The following is a 20,726-nucleotide window of genomic DNA, read 5'->3' as shown; positions in this document are numbered from 1 at the left end:
TAGTCGGTCACAAAAGTTTACGGTGTCTACATACATCTGTTGGATTTGAAGTATCATAGCGAAGACAGTTCTGACAATATTTTTAGTATCAAATTTTACGTTAATTGGATGGAGACTCATGTTTAAAAAAAAATAAATAAAAAGAAATAACACATATTAGAAACAAGATACGTCAGATTTAATTTCAAGTACAAGACAGATTTAATTTAGCCAAATAATTTGATGAAATTATCATGATTTCTGGTGTAATTTTTTTAGTGTAAAAAATTGATTCTCCGTTTCTGTCGATGAATCGGATACATACAATTCAATGAATACACATAGATTTTTTTGACTGACTGTACATGTTATTTAGATTATACTCGTGATAAATATATTTGTAATAAAAAATTCATGTGATTTTTGTTCTTTTATGCATTCGAGTTTTTCTATTGCAACTAGCACGAAATTTTTAACGCCTCCCTGCTTCTCGCTCAGCTTTCTCGTCGTTCTGCAATTTCGTCCTGATTATTTCTCAACTCGACAAATCGACGACGAGCTATCATATTATAAATGGATAAATATTATTGTGAAAACGATTGTTCTGGTTTCTAGCCCTGTCAAACTCGATCGAGTTATAAACATCTTGCACACTGAAAGTTTAGGCACGATCCTCGAGAAATATAAAACCAATGCAATTTTACTGGTGCAGTACAAAATTTTGCAAACTTCGGCTCGACTTGACGGTAGTCACAAAACACGTCGGCTTCTATTCAAAAGTTTTTCCTTATTTCGCTTCAAAAGTAAGCCGGGAAATCTGTAGAAGACTTACGAACGCATGAAAGTTCGACTTGAGTAGTTATACCTAAATTCCAATTTCATTTCTGGCTGCGAGCGCTTTTGTCGGAAAAAGATGTTTAAGAAATCGAATATTTTTATTCCATGCCGACCGTTTCGTGGATTTTTCGCGGTCCGATGTGATTTGAATTAGACATACATGAAATATAACATACTTTGCCTTTCAAATTTATGGTATAACACTATTTATAAGTTATATAAGATATTTATTTTCCAAAAGGACATTGTTTAATACATAGGCAGTTGTAAAAAAATATTTAGAGTTAGGCAAGCTAAGGCTAGTAAGATTTGGGTTAGGTTTAAATTAGGTTCAAAAGTTTGAAGGTTTGCTTTAGGACTCGAAGAAATAAGAAATATATATAATGTGTCACGCAATTAGTGTCAGTTTAATGTACTTCCTGTACGATTAAAGGCAGAAAACTTGTTTCGTTATGATCTACTTTATTACTGTCACGATACATTTACAAAATTAATTCTTTCTTTCCTAACGAACGAGGGGAATTCTCGTTTCTTCCAGGATTTTTTTCGCGAAATTGCTTGAGAAATGCAATCTTATTTATACCGATGCCTATTTGTTCAAAAAGATGGATAATATAGACAAGATCACATACAGTAAGTGTCTAAAGTATAGAGAGATATAAATTATATACAAAGAATATTAGCTGTATGATAGTAAGTTAAAAGTTCAGAGCCATGTTATTAGTCAAAAACGTAAAATAAAAACATTTCTTTTTTAACTGCATATGCAAAGCACCAAGAAGCACAAAGTATAATTTTAGTAATAAAGGGAGAAAATTCCATTTTGTATATCTGGGTTGCATGGATCGTTACGTCAAAAGAAAGATTACAGCAATAAGAGTTTGAACTTTGTTATACTATTTAATTTCTTTTTTTATCGCCTTTTCTCAACTTTCAACCGATTCTGCGATACCATTTACTTTTATGTAAGTACGTCTGTTCTACTCTAAATTGCAAATTTAATATAGAAGTTTCTGCCAAAGTCATGATTACCGGTCAAACATAGTGTCCAGCAGTGTCCACTAAACTGTTGTATCGTGTATTTCTGCTTGTTTAAATGTCGTGGAGTAATAATCATAACCAATTTCTAGAATTACTTGCATGGAAAAACGTTCTTGGTTGACCCACTCAGCTACTAATGTGTCACAGAAATGAAAATAGTGAAACTTTTCATGAGATTCTCTTAGAGATCAAAGGCTTTTTTAATGAAAATGATACCAAGTATGAATTATGGAATTCATATACATATGCCTTTGATGATATTCAAGGAATATTATGACGTATAATAGTAGTTTACTTTCAGACAAATAAATTCAATCGACAGTAATTTGTTTAATCAAACAATAATTAACATCTCCTTCCAATAAATGCAGTTCTACTTTAAATGATAGTGGATCTACGTTATACCCAAAATAACGAATAGGATGGAATCGTACATCACACTTAGTATTCGACATTCTTCATCTATCCTTCGTTGATATAAGAGGCCCAATCCCGAATTTCTTTCTCGTTGATCGATTTTATAATTTATTTAATTCCAATTCTTCGATAATTGACGTCGATGTTTTTGTTTACCTTGTGTGAAATTCAACAAATAATCCCAACTTACTCTAATATCAGACGAAACACATTAATCATGAAATCGTTACTAATTTTTTGGATAATCCAACACATTATAAATTCTATCAAAATTCATTCGTAAACTTCTTTCTCGTTGATCAATTTTACAATTTATTTAATTCCAATTCTTCGATAATTGACGTCGATGTTTTTGTTTACCTTGTGTGAAATTCAACAAATAATCCCAACTTACTCTAATATCAGACGAAACACATTAATCATGAAATCGTTACTAATTTTTTGGATAATCCAACACATTATAAACTACATCAAAATTCATTCGTAAACTTCACAAGCTTGCCGTGTGAAGACATAAAGCGGAAGCAAGTCGATTACGAAAGTCATAGAAATTACAAAGAAACTCCTAAAACGCAGTTACTGCCATCGTGGCCCGTGAAATTATCGTTCACCGCTGGTGTTGGATTGTAACAAGCCGGTTGCCTTTGCACGTGCAGGATCCTCGATAACATCTCTAACGATGTGTTGCGGTCGCCGATCGGTGGTAGCACGCTATTCGCTAATCGAACATTCCAGCGACCCGATTCGTCACGTTCTAACAACCGACAAACTCGATAACGCTACGTTGATATCATGTAAAACGTGATGATCGAGCTGCTGCTCGTACCTATACGCATTCCGGTTGTAAAATTCCAAAACACATTCCTATAGAGTTCTATGAAACTCTGATACCATACAGAAAATCGTCGATTACGAGAATGAGGAAACAATCTTTTTTTTTTTACTAGTTTACGTAGATTGTTCTTTTTCTACCCATTTTTCTCTTGTTTCTTCTCTATATTGCTGTCTTCCATCATTTTCATGATTTATCGACGTCATTAAAGGCATAGTCGGTGTTGTTACGTTATTATTATTATTGTTATCACAGTTATTGTTACCACCGGATATTATTGTCACAGTTTTCAATTTATTCTCTTACGTATGTTCCACCCTCTATGGGAGCGTTTCGCCGATACTACTTGTCATCCCTATTAGCCGCAGTTTCTTTTTAATATTGTCCGTTTTATGGACTGACGCGGCGATTTTAAATCGCGGAGTTATCGTAGTTTGAACAGTTAAACGAGTGTCGCGTCAATATTATATTTCTATTCTACGATTATATTTAATGTGGTGAGCGTATGAATAGGGAATGCTTGCTCGTAAATTCAAATAATTGCATTATGAAAAGTTTTTCTTTCTTCTTTTCTGTAATATAGGACCTAAAGATATAGTTTGTGTGATCTGGAACGATATAAAGATCAAGTGGTTTCAAAATCTTTATTTCGGTTAATAATTACCAAGTTAAGTTTGACGCATAAATATATCCAACTAGAAATTATTTTCAATAATTCAAATGTAGTTTCAAGACCTTAAACCAAATTGACCAGAAGACAAGTTGAATTCCCTAACTTACGTAAGAATTATTTCATCAATTTTAAATAATTATAAGGTAAATATTTGAAAACCTAATATGCAATCTCCTGTCTCATGAAATATTCTAAGGAAATGCTTTTTCTTTATACTCTACAATACAATCTATTCGTATCCTTCCGTGTCCTCCGACACAATGCATTTGCATAGATTCGAACTTTGTATCTGTCTCTGTAAAAAGAAACGAGCAGTACACACACACAAGATTGTACCTTTCAACAAACCACTTTCGTGCGATCGTTACACCTCGCTCGAGAACAATCTGCTTGAAAAGTTCCCAAACAGCGTCGACATGCTCGAAATCGACGAGTGATCTCTCGTATGACGGATTGTCGAGTTAACCGAAACAGTCCGTCAGAAAATAGGATTACCGAGAACCACACAGTTCCACAGCTTTCGATTCTACCTCGGAATTGCGAAGGAGGGCGCGCGCAAGGTCTCGATACTCCAAGTGACAGCGAATGCTCGGATATTATTCGACACACGCAAATACTCCAGAACATATACGCAAACGCTGTATTTTGTTCATGTATATTCGTTCGCGAACACGATTGGTAGTTGTGTATTTGGCCCGTCTCATCGAGGAGAGTTTCACTAAGGCTAATGATGGTTGAGTGACTTACTGTTTTGTGATACGATACGTGTTCCTATCTTCTTCATTTAGTCACTAGGAGTCTTAGATCATCAGTTGGATAAAAGTAATTTAACAGGTGGATATAAGAAAATAGATGTTCGAATAAATTTGCCCTTTAATGCTAAGAATATGATGTAAAACACGAACTTAAATGTTTATATTTAGTAATTCACTTCGTACTTAGAAAAATTCCAAAAATTTCGTATAAATTAATATCTAGTTTAATTGACAAATAAATAGAAATTATCTTATATAAAAATTTAATAGAACGTTTGAGAACCGATACAAATAGAAATTAAAAGATTGTTTTATAAAATTACTCTCTAAATATCCAAAAATATGAGTAACAAAACGTAAATGCAACTTATTTTAAATTATAAACCCAATTTGTTCACACATTGTTCATTGTTTTAGATATACTTATTCATTGTTAAATAGAAAAAAAACAAAATTAAGGTCAACGGGTATTTTTATAAAATTACCAATTAACAAAAACTGCCCCATATTCCTAATATTCCCCAATTTCTTTCCGTTCACACACTTAGCTACAATTGTTTAAAGAACGGTGTTTGAACTCCAGAAAAGACCAAATTAGAAACGAAATCAGAATCCCCGTTAAAAAATCTGTCCATTGTTTACAATAAATTTTACTTTGTTAAAACTTCGACGACTGTACGCGAACGATCTTTGAAAAATATTTTTGACACGATTTTCATCTCAGATCCCTTGACACACTCTTCTCGAAAGAGTGTTACATCTCCGCAGCAACGTTTAATAGGATGTTTATGGTTTAGGGCAGCAGCCTTCAGGAAGATACTCCTTTCGTCGCGCGATAGACGTTTTTCTACCATGAAAATTGCATTCGCCTGCTGTTCGTAAATCTCCGGGGATATTAATAATTGCGAAATCCTGCAGGAAAGGTTGATCCAGTTATCGTGTGGGAGCACCGCTGCTAGATTTTTAAAGCTTTGATGAGCTTTCGAGAAAGCTGCTGATTTAGTTCGTAGACACTCCAGACTTAGCTATTTCGTTCCAATTTTATCCGAAGGTCGTTGATTGCGAACGGAAATTAATGTTTATTTATATCTTCCAAACTTTAATATTTTACTATCTCTTGGCTTTTTATTTATACCTACATTCAGATTTTCTTTATCTGTTCTTACATTTAAAATTTTCATTTTCATTTATCAGTTTTCTTATAGATGAGATGCAATCGAATTTTTTTCTCCACCTACATTTAGATTTTCTTTATTTATGTCTACACCTAAAATTTTTATTACACTTTACTAGTACTTTTACCAATAGATGAGATGCAAATAGAACTATAGATATCTAGAAAAAATACAACCCACTGAATCATTTTCGACTAAATCATTAACCTTCCCTCCAATCCCATATTTTGTGAAAAAAACATTGCAAATATTTATTATATCAATTTCTGTTCGTGAAACGTTTGTGTAGAATCTTTATTCTGAATAATTATTATAAAGAATCAGAATTGCTATTCCTACTTATATAATTATTATTGTCTTCTGTTTTTGAAAAGAAAAAGTAGTCTATTATGTATTTCTTATTATTTATTCTTATTGTGTAATTATCTAACAATAATAGATCAAAATATGTTTCAACTGTATACTTAAAAGTTATATTCGATAAAATAATTAAAAAATTCGATCTGTATGATAATTTTTATTCGTCGCTTATTATCGAATTACAAATTACAGACGAATGACGTACGTCAATGAAACCATTAATCGCCTCATATTCCGATTTTCAACCCACGAATTAAACAGTTTTTAGATTACAACACGTAGAAAGCCGTAATGCATAAAGGAGTCCGTTGTTGCACGAACGTCTCGAGAAGATCGTGTTTTCAACCTTCTTCAAACGTAATATCGCTCGTAAGGGAGTATCAAGAGATCTCTGTCGCGATAAAATTGCTGCTTCCTCACGAATCTCAAAGATATGCGCAGCCCATCGTTCTTGATTGTTTCTTTGATCCCTATTGTTCGAAGAAAGTAGATGCTGCTATGAGTCAAGAAAAGAAAAACATATTTTGACCGTATCTGAAATTTTGTAACGATACTTTCGGAAAAGAGACTAAAAATAATACTTGAACCGTAATAATAATATTTGGTATCGAAACATTCTTCGTACATCGTATTTTTGTTTTTGGAATTTTTCATATTTTTGAGTTCAATGGTATTAAATGTGAATAACAAAAAAAAAGATATTAGGAAAGCTTCAAAATTATAAAATATTATTTTACCTAAAATTTATTAGGCGAAACTATACTAACGCATGTGTGTTATGATTCCACGATAAGATGTTAATTAGATTATTCGAAAAAGGAAAGGAACTTGGTAAAATTTCGTATAATTTTTAATTCATGTAAATAAACGAAACAAAATTTATTCGCGCGTCAGATTTATTTATTAAATAATCTTTAACCAAATATATTCCTTACATCTTCTTTTTTGAACTTTACAAAAGAAAGAAATATAATATACGAAGAAAAAATTCTTACCAAAATTCTTCATCAGACAAGTATATAATTTTTGTATGCTCTTAAGGAAGAAGTTTCATGAAAAAATTCTAATTAACATCTTTAAACAATTCATATTTCGTTTCATTCGAAACAATTCATATAACGAGTCAAGCCCGAAATAGTCAACGACCAGTTCTCTTTACATTTATTAATAGTTTCTGAGGATGTTTAGCTATTTAATAAACTCAACAAAGTTGTGGAAACACATGTTCATCCTACAATAAGATAAGAATGTTAAATTATACACAGTTTGATACCCTGCATTTGCTTAGAGTCTTACATTTGAGTAAAATTCCCCTTGGTTTACACGGAAATTTCCAACTAGCGTGTTACAACGAGCATAAAGTCTGACGCGAATCGTATTTTGTATTAAATTGTTTCAATTTGGAGCTTTACGACAGCAAAACAGCAGTAAATTTTATAATACCGTGCGGATTTTATCTTTTCTTTTAGTTGCACAAAAGATACTAACGAGCAACATTTATTAAATACCATTTTGTATTTAGTAATTCTTAACTAAGCACAGGAATTAAGATTTTATCCAATTATTTTATTACATTTTTAATGAAGTTAAGCATAAAAATTTAATTGGGAAATTTTATAAGTTATAAAGTTGTACGTTAAGTAATTCATTGAGTTTTGATTGATATAAAAATAAAGTTGCTTCGATAAATTGTTTTATTAGATTATGATTATCTAAAATGCAAAATTTATCAACGTTTCAAAAATTAGATTCAAATTAATCGTTTATTGGATTTTAAAAGATCTTTAAACTGTCATTGGAATTTATCCATCAAACTAGACATGTATATTATTTGAATATTTCTTCAAGCTTTTCCAAACTCAGTGAAAGCTAAAATGTTGATTCATCTCTGTTAGCCAAATGACTATTTGGCTTGAAATTGTATAGGATATGTTCTCTTGCAGATCAGTGTTCTACCTACGACCAGATATACGTTGACAGGTCACGTTAAAAGATGTATGTACGCGGAGATGTGCCACAGTGATTTATGGATTCCACGTCGAAATGAACGTGTCGTTTGTTTCAATTAAACATGGTATTAGAACGCTTTCAGACAGATTCATTGAATACTTAATCAAATTGTAGTTGTCTTTAACAATTTAATCCTATAATAAATATGTGTACACAGCTATTTACAAATTTAGTTTTGATACAATTTTTCGAAAATGAATGGAAAAAAAAAATAATAATACAAACTTTGCGTCTATACTATATTATAACTTAAACGTAACTTTTGAATAAAATAATAGTCGAATGAAATACATGTAATATTGTGATATAATATATTTACAAGGAATGGATGATACAGATGTTAATCGGACAGAAAAAGACGATTGTTGTTCAACCTGAACTATTCACACCAAACGTACAGAAAACAGCACAGCTAAATAATTAGATAACGACTCGACTTTCACAAAATGCCCTCAACACTCTCTCGGCAATGCCACACACAAACTCTCGTTTTTTGATTCCTTTTTTCCCGTCCCTTGGCAACCGCTCGTGGCCAAGATCACGTAGGCCTCCTCTTTCCAAAACTACGCGATCGAAAACAGACGCCTATCGAAAACAAACGCCTCGGCTCTCGCGACATTCCACGCGGTTCACCCGCCAACTCCCAGGCCTTTCACTTACGATAATTCTTTTAATTTAATTACTGAAAAATTTTCACTGATTGTTTTATATCTTTATATATTTTCTATATTGTTTATATCTTATTTTAAGCTTTCGACTCGATTTCGATCAATAATTCACCGATACATAAACCTAATGTACCTGATCGCGAAGTATTTCGAAGTATAAATCCGTCGATACTGCATTTCGGATAATTTTGCTAAACGAAACCATGCGATTATTGTATTTGTAGGATGGTTTAATTAATATTTACTTATGCGAGTTTGCCCGGCAGTTTATAGATCCGGAGACAGAATTAAATTGGTTTTCGGTAATTAACTAGGCACCTGTTGATTTAAAGTAACATTCTGGGAAACATTGACAAGGCCCGCGTACGCACGTATATTATAATTACTATAGAAGGATACTGGACAGAAAATGCAGAACGGCTGTTCGATGTTGTTCATGGAACGTTCCACCGCACCTTGTATTTTTCTTTAAATTGTCACTGGGTTTTTTGAGCTGTCTTCGTCATGTTCACAGGGAAACATCTGGCAGCAGCTTCTCTCTTTCCACTTCATCCTGGAACTAGTCAACACCATTCCGTTCACCATCACGGTGAGTCGTTCACTCTCTATATTTTCTACATATAGCTTTTTAACAATTTGACACATCCTTTTGCTTTGTATACTTTGTGTTAGATATAAGATAGTAATACGTACATTGGTATATTATACTTTAATATAGTGTTTTTTCTTTTTATTTACTTCTTGTCGATAGAATAAAAAAATTAAAAAAAGCGAATAACTGTACGTACTTAATAATGTATATAATCAACGATACATTGCTTCTCTAAAAGATATTAAATGAAGCAGAAATAAAGTTACAAGGAAACAGGAAAATGAAATCGTATTTCACAGACATTTCACGAATATAAAGAAAATATCGTAAGAATAGCTGAACAATTCGCCCATTACATTTTCCAAACGTTGAGACAGAAGTACATAAAGCCATGAAACGGTTTATTAAGACACGGTTTGATAAGAAAGAGGAAGGAAAAGGTTTCTCGGGCGTTTGGAGCCTGCGGCAGACAATAAAACGAATTATATCAACCGTGTGATTTCTTCTGAATTCCATTCCACCGAGAAATCCATAAAAATCTACCTGTTTTACGTCCCTTCTGCACGCAATATCAAAAGATTCTAATGGAGCTTTATTGGTCGAATCTCGAACCACGATATATAGTCGATCAGCCATGGTTATGTTAACGAGCTATCATACCGAAAGAGTAAAGAACTTGTTGCTTTGCATCGACTCGATATACAATGTCGATGTATACAGATATATACATGGACGCTTTTTCCGAACTACATATGTAAAACTAAAAGTTTATAACAATTGAGAACCACATAGAAAAATTGTGACAAGTAATTTTTTCGATCTTTAAACTTTCACGTTGTTTAAATAACTAAAAAAAAGAAATAGTAATTTCATACTTTATAATATACTTTATATATTATTTAATAATAGATAGGAAAAGAAGAAAGTAGGGAAAGAAAGTAAAGAAAGGGAGCCTAGCCTCTAGTATGCTATTGCTCTTACTGATTCCAGAGTTCTAGAAAAAGTGAGTCGATATTTAACAAACTTCTGACTATTAATACATTCGCAATTTTGACCAAATAAATTGACGACCATGTTTAATGGCTGCTGAAATATCAATTTTTAATAAATTGAAAATTCTTAATCACGATTTGAGGAATTTGGTAGTATTAATTTAATAGTATTTCTTCAACGCGTAGGATAAATTAGATTCGATCTTGGTGTATCGATCTGTGCCCTATTGGGACCAACCCTGATGTGAAAGCGAACAGGATTTAACAACATCAGAGGATTGTGCACGGAATTTAATTGGCTCAGACTCATTAGTATTGTGTCACCTCGGTGACATTTCAGCAAGTCCAGTAAATCCCAAGTCATCGCTCCTTAGAACTATAATCACTCGTAAAATATTTGTTCTATGGAACGTAAATAAATCTGGTTTTAAGAAAAATGTAACCCGTTAACAGTAGCCATACGATAGTCATTTTAGAATAGAAATTTTACAAAATGTGTACAAATGTGTCTAAGCCAATGTGTGCATGTTAAAGACATCGAATTATTGACTGTATCAGTTAACGATTTTCACAATCTTTTAATATCAAAATTATTGTTTTAATTAGTTTTTGTACGTTAAGTTTTAATATAAAATTTCTTTTAAAATTTGAAAATTGAAATTAAAAATTTGTTCTGTAAAAAACACCGTGTAAAATAAATTAGATAACGCGTGCAATATCAAAATATATATTGCGAAATGAAAAATTATGAATTGATTTTAAAATTATTATATATTATACAATTTTTGTTGACTGTTTTCTCTACATGTATATGGAGATTCGAACAAAATTAAATGCTGTCTATATGGAACATCTCACTTAATTCGATAGTAGATTAAAAAGATGAGGACTCTCGATATACAATTATGTTTTGTTTTTGCTACATTCTGAACAACATTAAAATTACGTAAAAATAAGTGCAGTTTCATTTTTTAGGTCAGCATTTACATCACATGACGAGCTATTCGTGACTTTCGAGCGTGGCTTATACTTTTTTTTTAACGACTTTTATTTTTAAAAAGTCTGTCATGAGAACTTCTTTTCCCTTTTACGTTAATGATCATTTACGATTATGATCATCTAACTGGCAGTCTATAAGCTTCAATTAACTTATGAACTGATGCCAATAGCTCACGAACTTTCTAATTAATCACGTATCTAAACATTAATCACATCTTTATGTAATTTCAATTCAATTCTCTAAGTGTGAAAGTTACCAATTCTATTTCATTTCATATTTTATATTAGCGTATTTATAATTTGAAAATTTAGGATATAGTATCTTTATTTGAGGTTCCAAACTTTTCAAATCGTACATTTTTTACATTTTTTTATATATATTTTTTTCGAAATTTGTATTCGTCATCAACGAAATTTCTTACATAATCTCGCTTCCTTTCTTCCAAAGAAATGTTACATGGATGTATGAAGTACCTGGAGAAAACAGTGATGGACGCTAATTGCTGTCACCTTGAAGCATATTTGTTCTTCGATGGTAGAGAAGCGAGAACAATAGGCAAACTCATTATTCTTGCGTGCATTTACAGTTGCGTTTGCAAATATATATATTCGATGGAATGTATATGAGATGAGTCTTTCGTTTCTTAAATTAGCTTTCCACAAAAATTATTCTGTTTACAAATGACGCACAAGTACAGATTAAAATTAGTTCAATATCTGGGCCCTTTCGTATAATAATTTATTAACTAATATATTAGCAAATTATACTGAGTGTGGACCATACACTTCTGTTGAACGAATAATTTTTTATAATTTTATGATTTTATGTTGAACATGACTTTTAAATTTTTGTTTCATTACCAATCTTGTTACTGCTATATACAAAAATTTATTAATACCAACATAATTTTGCTCATAATGTTTAAATGTCTTTTGGCAATAATTATATTAAACGATATCTAGTTATTTACAGTAAATTATTACACAGTAATGTTAGTAGCAAGTAGTATGATTAGTAGTAAATTATTAATTATATTTTTAGCTACTTTATCCACCAATGCGAAATCTGTTCATCCCGGTATTCCTAAACTGCTGGTTGGCAAAACATTCATTGCAGAATATGTTCGTAAGTAATTGACATATACTACTTAATATTAAATTATTCATCTTCATCTCGTTATCATCGATACTCGTGTTTCAGAACGATCTACACAGAGCTATGCAAAAGTCCCAATCAGCTTTAAGTCAGCAACTTATGATCCTTAGTGCAACGTTACTGTGCCTTGTCTTTACTAGGTGAGTAAAATTATAAATTATTCTAAATATTTATTATTAAAATAATAGAAATTTAGAAATTCAAATGTAAGTCAATAATTCTTTTCATAAAAATATCAACACGTATAATTTCACCGTATTGTGAAATAGGATGTAACACTGTTCAAAGTAATTTATTCAACTTAAAGGTTTCATGATAGACACTAAATACATAATCTTTTGCTTATAATAAAAAGAAAAATATTTTCTCGATTTTCGTAAATTTACAACCATACGTAAATTTCGTTTTCCGATTATAAACAAATAATATTTATCGAACAGAAGCATAATCATCTTGTGTAATGAAATAGTCTCTATCTTTCCTTTAATAACTTCTGTTTTCTTCGATGCAACGAATGAACGAATTAAAATTCCGTCTTCGCGCTGGTCGACTTTTCTCTCGGTTCCTTAGTCGTCCACAACAATTATGTAAGTTTATCCAAAGCGCATGTTACGTGGCTTGCATACAAGTCATATTACATTATCCAAATAACGAGGAAACTTTGCCAATCAGGAACAGACGCTTCCATTTACGAATTCTCAGATTTCCTGGACGGTGTTACGATTTAGACAGAGAAACAATGATGCCAGGCTTAATTTCCTCGAATCAAAGATTCTTTCGTCGAATTTATGACAAATCTTGATACATCTTGACAACAAGACAATCAAGATACATCTTGATAATTACAAAAAAAGATATTAAATTTGGTATTATAAAAGTAATTCAGAAATTTCGAGACATTTATTTAGAATTTTCTTTTAATTTCCATTTCAAATAATTTTTCTTAACATGCAGTTCTCACTTTTATATAGATGCAATACAAGATTATTATATCTAGTAAACGCAATTTCCAATCTTCTATCAAAACTCATTATACCATTCTAAAGGCAGTGCATTTGTTCGAGTAGTTAGACGTTGCTCGAGCGATAAAAGGCAATATTCCAGGAAACTCGAAAATTATCAATTAAAACCAAAGAATAACTATAATTCCGCGTACTTGTTAAATCTATAATCTATCTGGGATATTCTCTTAGAGGGTTCAATGTGATGTTTTATCCATTTAGAATGAATGACGATGTATATAATAACATTCGCGTAGGATTATTGATAATTCAAGATACCTCAGTGGATTAACACCAGCATTTCATTTCTCCCGTACGTATTATTAACTTGCTCCTTTGCCTGGGAACCACGAAAAGTTAACTTTGACGTCGGTGTATTTATTATGAGAATGACGTCAAATAATATTCTATGCTTGAGAATTATGTAAAATTTCCTGCATCCATGTTATCCAACACCTGTATTTTGTATTATTTAATGAGATAAACGGAAAGTTAAACAACCAGTGGGATAGCTATTTTCTATTCAGTGATGATCTCGACACTCTCGATATTGCTTTATCATTCAACAATTGTTACTGTTCGTTGAAAGAAATTTGGTTATGTAAGGAAGTAGAATAAATATCAGAGATATCTTAACATTTGGATTTGTAGAGCATACATACATACACGTACATACGTACAGCGTTTATAGAATATATATACCAAGCTTTTTAACTAAGCTTTCTTAATATATTCTATAGGTATGAATAACAAGAAAGATGTTATATAAGCACACTGTAACAATAGTTATAAATATTCCAGTATGGTCCTTTATTCCGGACTACTTCTCATCATGAGCCTTGTCATTAAATCTGCCGACATCGACGTCAATTGAAAGTTAAGATTTGTCCAAGATAGTACACGCTGAAACCTACGTGGAAAATCGATACGCAAAGGTGTTAACACGCGTACATATGCACATTATTGTACATATGTATGCAATATCCTCGTAAGGATTACGATCGCTCCACGAAGGGATGAAACTTGCCTGATTGACCCAGATCGCAATGTGGGACAAATGTTAATAAGTAATCGTGGCGGCTCGTGCAGATGGATTGGTATCGCCATCGATCGTCCTGATTCATTATTTACGGTGTAATTCTAGAACGGCGTACTTGTAAGCTCGCCCTTGCCACCGCGACTTGGTCGGATGTCCCCTATCTGTTGGCCGATCACGGCATTATTCGGAAGTCGTTTCTCAAACGGGGGAACGAGGTAAGGTGCACGTACTTACGTTGTCACGGTTCGCCTATGTTCGTTCGTTCCACGGTGAAATATTTTGGGAACGCAGCCGTGGCATAGAGAAACGGCTACGTTTCAAGGGAAAAGACGCTCGAGTCGAATTGTTTCCGAACATTTGTAAAGCAACGCAGAAACTTGAGTTTCACGAGTTTTGAAGTATATAAATTACATCTCTGTATCGAATCTCTGTTTTTTAGATTTTTATGGACTATTGGATTCTTGAAAACGAGATAAATTATTTCTAACTTATTTTAAATCTCTATCCTTTCTTATCGTTTATCTCTGTTAAATTCGTTGTATCATCTTAAACCTTGTTAGACCTCTCAGAGTACCTGAGAGTTATCATGAATTGTTACAATTTACCATCGAATCTATCGAATTTGGTTTAATTTAAAGAATTATCGATCAACGGATTCATTTTTGATTAATATTGAAGATTAACTTTTTTTTTTATTAATATACAGGGTGGTTGGTAACTGGTAGTACAAACGAAAAGGGGGTGATTCTACGCGAAAAAAGAAGACGAAAATATAGAATAAAATTTTTTTTTTTTAATTTTTCCATCGAGACAACGATCTACAGTGAGATCCGTTATAACGAGGCGTGATAAAGTGCACGCGTACCGTGCGAAAATTCAAAGCCGATTTTCTCGGAAACAAAGCCTCAAACGAAAAATTTTTATTCTATATTTTCGATTTCTTTTTTCGCGTAGAATCACCCCCTTTCCGCTTGTACCACCAGTTACCAACCACCCTGTATATAATGAATTCACGTTAGAAGAACAAGGTTTAAGATGATACAACAAAATTAACAGAGACTAACGATAAGAAAGGATAGAGATTTAAAATAAGTTACAAATAATTTATCTCGTTTTCAAGAATCCAATAGTGCATAAAAATCTAAAAAACGGAGAATTCAATAATATAAACGAGCCAAACGCTGCTCATCCTAATTACTGCGTAACGTATAATCTGTTTCACGATCACGTATTTAATTACTGCGAAATGTCAAGCATTTACGTTAACGTGCTTTTTAATTCGTTACAAAACAAACCTGTTCAACCTGTCACGTTACATTTTTTATACGAAACAACGAAACGATAACGTTAACCTGATAACAGCGCGGCGAAATTATGCGTACAGCTTGCGCACATTCGTAAATAGCACGCGCCGGTTAATGAGCGAAATTTATTATCTTCTGGTCCAGTTATTGCGCCGGACCAGACGTTATCTATTTCACTGTCACTGTGAAAATCGCTTGACGTTCGCCTTACGAATGGGCTTGTCGCGCTTAGAAGATGTATAGTTGCCGCCACACTTCGTTAGAACGACTACTTGTAGAGTTTACAAGGAACAGGCTCTGCTTATAAGCTGCATTCTCGGAGTTGAAAGGAACGAGCAACTCTTCTACACAATCAATATTGATAATGCGGCAGGGTTAGCGTGCCTGCGTTCTTGAAAATAGATAGAATAAGTGAAACGCGCTATAAATGATTATCGTTACCCTGGACGAAATTTTGTTCTACGAAAAGCTACCTACGTTCATGTCTAAGGAAAATTTACTAAAGATATTTGATTGCTTTATAAACGTGATGTTTTTATACAATCATCGAATTGCACAAAAATTCCTGTTGTTTATTATTTATTCTGCTATCTAAATCTATATTCGATATCTATATCTTATTTATATTTCTAAATGATGAAAGAAATGTAATTTCGACTTATCGTTTCGACAAAGACATTACGATCTCCGTAATAAAGTTTCTTCAATTTTTCATGAAAATATCTTTTAAATTTTGTCCGATTTTGAAGATCAGAATTTTTATTTCGAAACCGATCGCATCGCATTGCGCATGATACGCAACAAGATATATTGTACTGCATAATCCTTGTAAATGTATTCTGTAATTATATGGCAGAAGAACGATTATCTAGTTAAATCATGAAGTTGTCGATCTTGTGGCAAATCTTTTTATAGGATCAGCCAGTTTGTATTCGATATATTGGTAGCAAATCAAGATATAGATCATTTTTTTATAATATCGATTCTATTATGTGGTGAATGTAACTTCTGAGTACTAGGACGTTATTATTTAGAAAATGGAAAAGTTTTCGGAACACGGGCGAAAATCAAACTATAGTTTAATCGAGTCGTGCGAATTTACGCGGCATGTGACCAACTATCTGCGTACAGTGTAACCGCGTTCATAAAAATTCATGTGTTTTGGATTCATGTGTTTAACGCTCGTATGAGTTCGCGCATTCAGAAGCCAGAAGATCGAAATGCACGCATCATTAAGTATGCATATACAGGCTCGCGAAACGAAAATTTTGCATATATTTGTCGGGTTGGCGTTAGACTTAGGGGCGTGTAACGTATCTTCACTAGGACAAGCCATTGTTGTTGTTCAATGCAGATTATATTTACAATTATATGTACAAATGTTGATTTAACAGAGTTTGACAATTAATCGTGGTGATTAGACATTCTAAATGTTAAAGACAATGTTCTTAGGTTCAATAACGAATCCACGGTCAACAGGGAAAATTCTTTGTTGAATAGAATATATTTTGAAACTCAAAGTGACGTTCTCTGTGTCGCTCGGTATCTTTCTGAATGACCGACTAGACGATGTGTGTAAATTCTCCAAGGTGATCACAAGAATAAAAGACTGATACGATCGTATTTGTCAATTGCATATTGACCGGAGATATCAACAAAATTCCAGGCGCCGTTACTAGGCTGATCCGCGCAGAGCCATTATTGCTCCTGTCCGGGGCTTGTTTGTTAATACAGCGTGTGTCTCTCGATATTGATACTTCTACTGTTAAGTAAAAACGTACATCCCGTGACCGTGGCTACGTTCGGCGACCAGTTGTGTCACCTCGAGCCTAAGCCCACTGTCACAAATCTGGGGCAAACATAATCAGATCGTATCACAACAACTACTTCTAAGTTCTATTATTCAAGTACAGCTATAATAAATAGTTTAGACCAAAGTATTGGGGATCTTCCCAAAGTTCCAAAAGAAAGGCCCGATGTCTCTACATCTCCGACATATTTCATTGTTTTGACGAACTATTGCTCTAACAGATGATACGTTTGAAATTTGTCAAAGCACGAATCTACGATAGCTTAAGTCGACTTGACAACTTTTAGGTATTTTCTGGAAAATTAAACCAGTTATCATATCTCAATATAAAATCTGAAAGTACGTCGATCGACGCGAAGTTACCTGCGGTATCGATACCACACTGTGGGAGTAACTAGAATCGTAATAAACGTGCAAACGATTTTGAGAAACAATGCGGTTTTGAAACGAGGAACGAGTCCGAAAGCGTGAGGATAGTTTGGATATTTGTTGATACACATGAACGCATTCGAACGCGAAACGAAAGTCGTCCAATTAAAAAAGCAATATCGTTCCTCTCCTCTCGCTATTCAACGTTTCTTTGTTTCGTTTTTTTTTTCCTTTTTATTTCGGTTGACTCGCCAAGCAACGTTTTCGAATGGGAATACTAAATCGCGGGTCAAAATGTGCAGTGAAAATTCGTACGCACGAATCAGGCGATTTTGTTTCAACGTTTCGTTTGAATTTCCATAAATAATATGTTGAAGTAGTCACCACTTCTAAGAAAACTCTACATCTGGTCTTTTTAATTTTCTTAAGCACTGAAGCCATCGACAGTGTGTAGACCAAAAAGACTACGACGAAAACAGACCATAAACAGTAGACAGGCAACGTTGGCTTGGGGGTTTTCAGTTATTGGGTAACACAGCTAGCGTGCGGATCTGGACCAGCTGAAATTGTATTCTTACTTATAATTACACTTCTATTTAAATATATTTTCTGCCTTACAATTTATCCGCGAGTTTTCTCTGTTTATACGTCGAATAACCTCAATATAATATAATGCGAATATTGCCTTGAGTAGGGCCAAATTGATCAATTCCATTCGATAATGATTTTTACACAGAATATCTTACAACGTTAACGAATGCAACGAAAGCGAAGGAATTCAACGTTTTAAAATTGTTCCCCTTTTTTGCTGGAAAAGCAACCACGTTGATAAAGGGTATTCCTTTGACGGGAAGTAGATCTATCAACTGTTAAGAAAACCAATCAAAAAAGCTTATATTATATTGGAACAGTTCTAAAAATAAAGAAGATAAAACTCCTGAAACCTCCTATCGTCGAAACATTGAAAACAATTGTCTGAAAGAATCCTTAAGTATTTCTTTAAATCCAGCGATTACATCTTACGCGATACCGTTAAATTTATTTTAATTTAAAACACTTGACGAAAACATGAGAAGGTATTTGAAATACATCTGTAAATAAAAAAGGACTCATTATACAATCACCTCGTTATAGTATAAAAATAGTTGGTTAAACACGAACAGAAAGAGAAAAGACCAATTCGCACAAATATAAACTCGATACAGATATGAGAACGAGGCCGCATGCATAATACGGACTGCTGTCGTTTCTAAATGTTCTTCGTTAGAAAGAGTTCGCGTTTACCGAACGAGGTAAACGTTTTTTTAACCGCCAAGTTTCAACGATCCTTTTGCTCTCTCGAGGATGAAAGGACATCCGATGGTATCCCTTGATGTTCGAGAAATACGAACTACTAATTGTACAATCGGTTCCAGCCGACTGTAAATCATACATTGGCCGATGTAAGGCCAATTGAATTATTCTCGTGTCCGTAAATTATCGTCTCTGAAACACGGTAACTTGAATGAGCGACGAAATCTGTGATCTCGTGATTCGTAAAATGTTTTAATGATTCGCGTTTTAATTTGCCTGTTTCAGCGTATGTGGGATTCAACACTTCCAGAGAGCGGGGCACAGGCATCTGAATCTGTTTCAAAGCACATATTACGTTGTAGTCACGTTTTCTACGGTCGGCTACGGGGATTTTGTACCTGACATTTGGCCCTCGCAGCTTTACATGGTCATCATGATCTGCGTTGCTCTCATAGTTCTACCTACTCAGGTATGTGTTATGTTTTACGAATCATAGTTTTGCTGATATTTCATCTATTTCTTAATTAACTGTGAGGAAACCGATAGGACAGTAATATATCAATAGCTGAATTTCATATTAATGTCTCGTGTTATATGCGATAACTACTAATAAATTATTCAGTTTAATTTTGCATGCGTGCAAAACGTTTTTACGACAATTGACACAATTTTCCGCTGTACGAAACGTCACAAAGACAGGAAGTGTTCGACTATTACTTTCTGCTATTCTAGCGATATTTATCGTTCGGTGAGTAACCAGTCACATGAAACTTTATTTCCCTTTTAACGACGAATGTTACGACAGAAACGATGCGACGCGTGCGTTTGCTGACGATCGTAAAAGCGCTATCGATTTTCCCCTGATCATTGTCTGACGAAAATCGAAAGGCAGGTGATGGCATCAGACTTTTATATCCAAGAACTTAATGGTCGGGAAATTACTTGAACTTAATGGCCACAAATTCCTATACGGCAATTGAGATATCAGAAACTTAATGTTGTGAGATTCGATACGTAATATAAAACTCCATCTCTTAATTGTTGGAATTTTATTTGGGATACTCTCAACGGATATCATTGCGCTATAGTCGACTATAAAAAATGTAAATTAACTTTATTACTTAATAACTGAATTACTTAATTTTAATTTATACGTTGTATTTCGTGGTATTTCATAATGATAAATATCCCTGGTAATCTTTATCGTGTTATATTTCTTATATTAAGTTAATTAATTTCAGGATATTTAACTCTAATTTGTATTCTGTATTTTATACAATAGAATGGTGATCTTCGTGATTTAAAATACAGAAAACAGAGGACTAAATTTCACCGATTGAACGATCTCTTTAAATTTACTGAAATACAATTTTTCTAGATTTCATAAGTACGCTATTCACCGCTGCGTCATCGTGTCAAGTGAC

General features: G+C 33.2%; 1 protein-coding gene across 9 annotated transcripts in view; it reads left to right on the top strand.

The window, feature by feature from the left end:
• The window catches only part of LOC126876482 (potassium channel subfamily T member 2), a 202,654-nt gene that overhangs the window by 160,621 nt on the left and 21,307 nt on the right, over positions 1 to 20,726 (top strand). For 7 of the 9 annotated variants that reach the window (XM_050639365.1, XM_050639343.1, XM_050639333.1 and 4 more), the window contains 4 exons: positions 9,262 to 9,336; positions 12,373 to 12,456; positions 12,532 to 12,626; positions 19,588 to 19,771. In XM_050639365.1, the coding sequence (XP_050495322.1) occupies positions 9,262 to 9,336; positions 12,373 to 12,456; positions 12,532 to 12,626; positions 19,588 to 19,771 (438 nt within the window). The remainder of the gene's footprint in view (positions 1 to 9,261; positions 9,337 to 12,372; positions 12,457 to 12,531; positions 12,627 to 19,587; positions 19,772 to 20,726) is intronic. The other 2 variants (XM_050639359.1, XM_050639353.1) reach the window with 2 other exon arrangements.

The sequence above is a fragment of the Bombus huntii genome, chromosome 2 (assembly GCF_024542735.1).
Source record: "Bombus huntii isolate Logan2020A chromosome 2, iyBomHunt1.1, whole genome shotgun sequence".
Taxonomy (NCBI): Eukaryota; Metazoa; Arthropoda; class Insecta; order Hymenoptera; family Apidae; genus Bombus; species Bombus huntii.
Note: the sequence above shows the minus strand (reverse complement) of the source record. Positions and strands in the feature narration are given on the sequence as shown.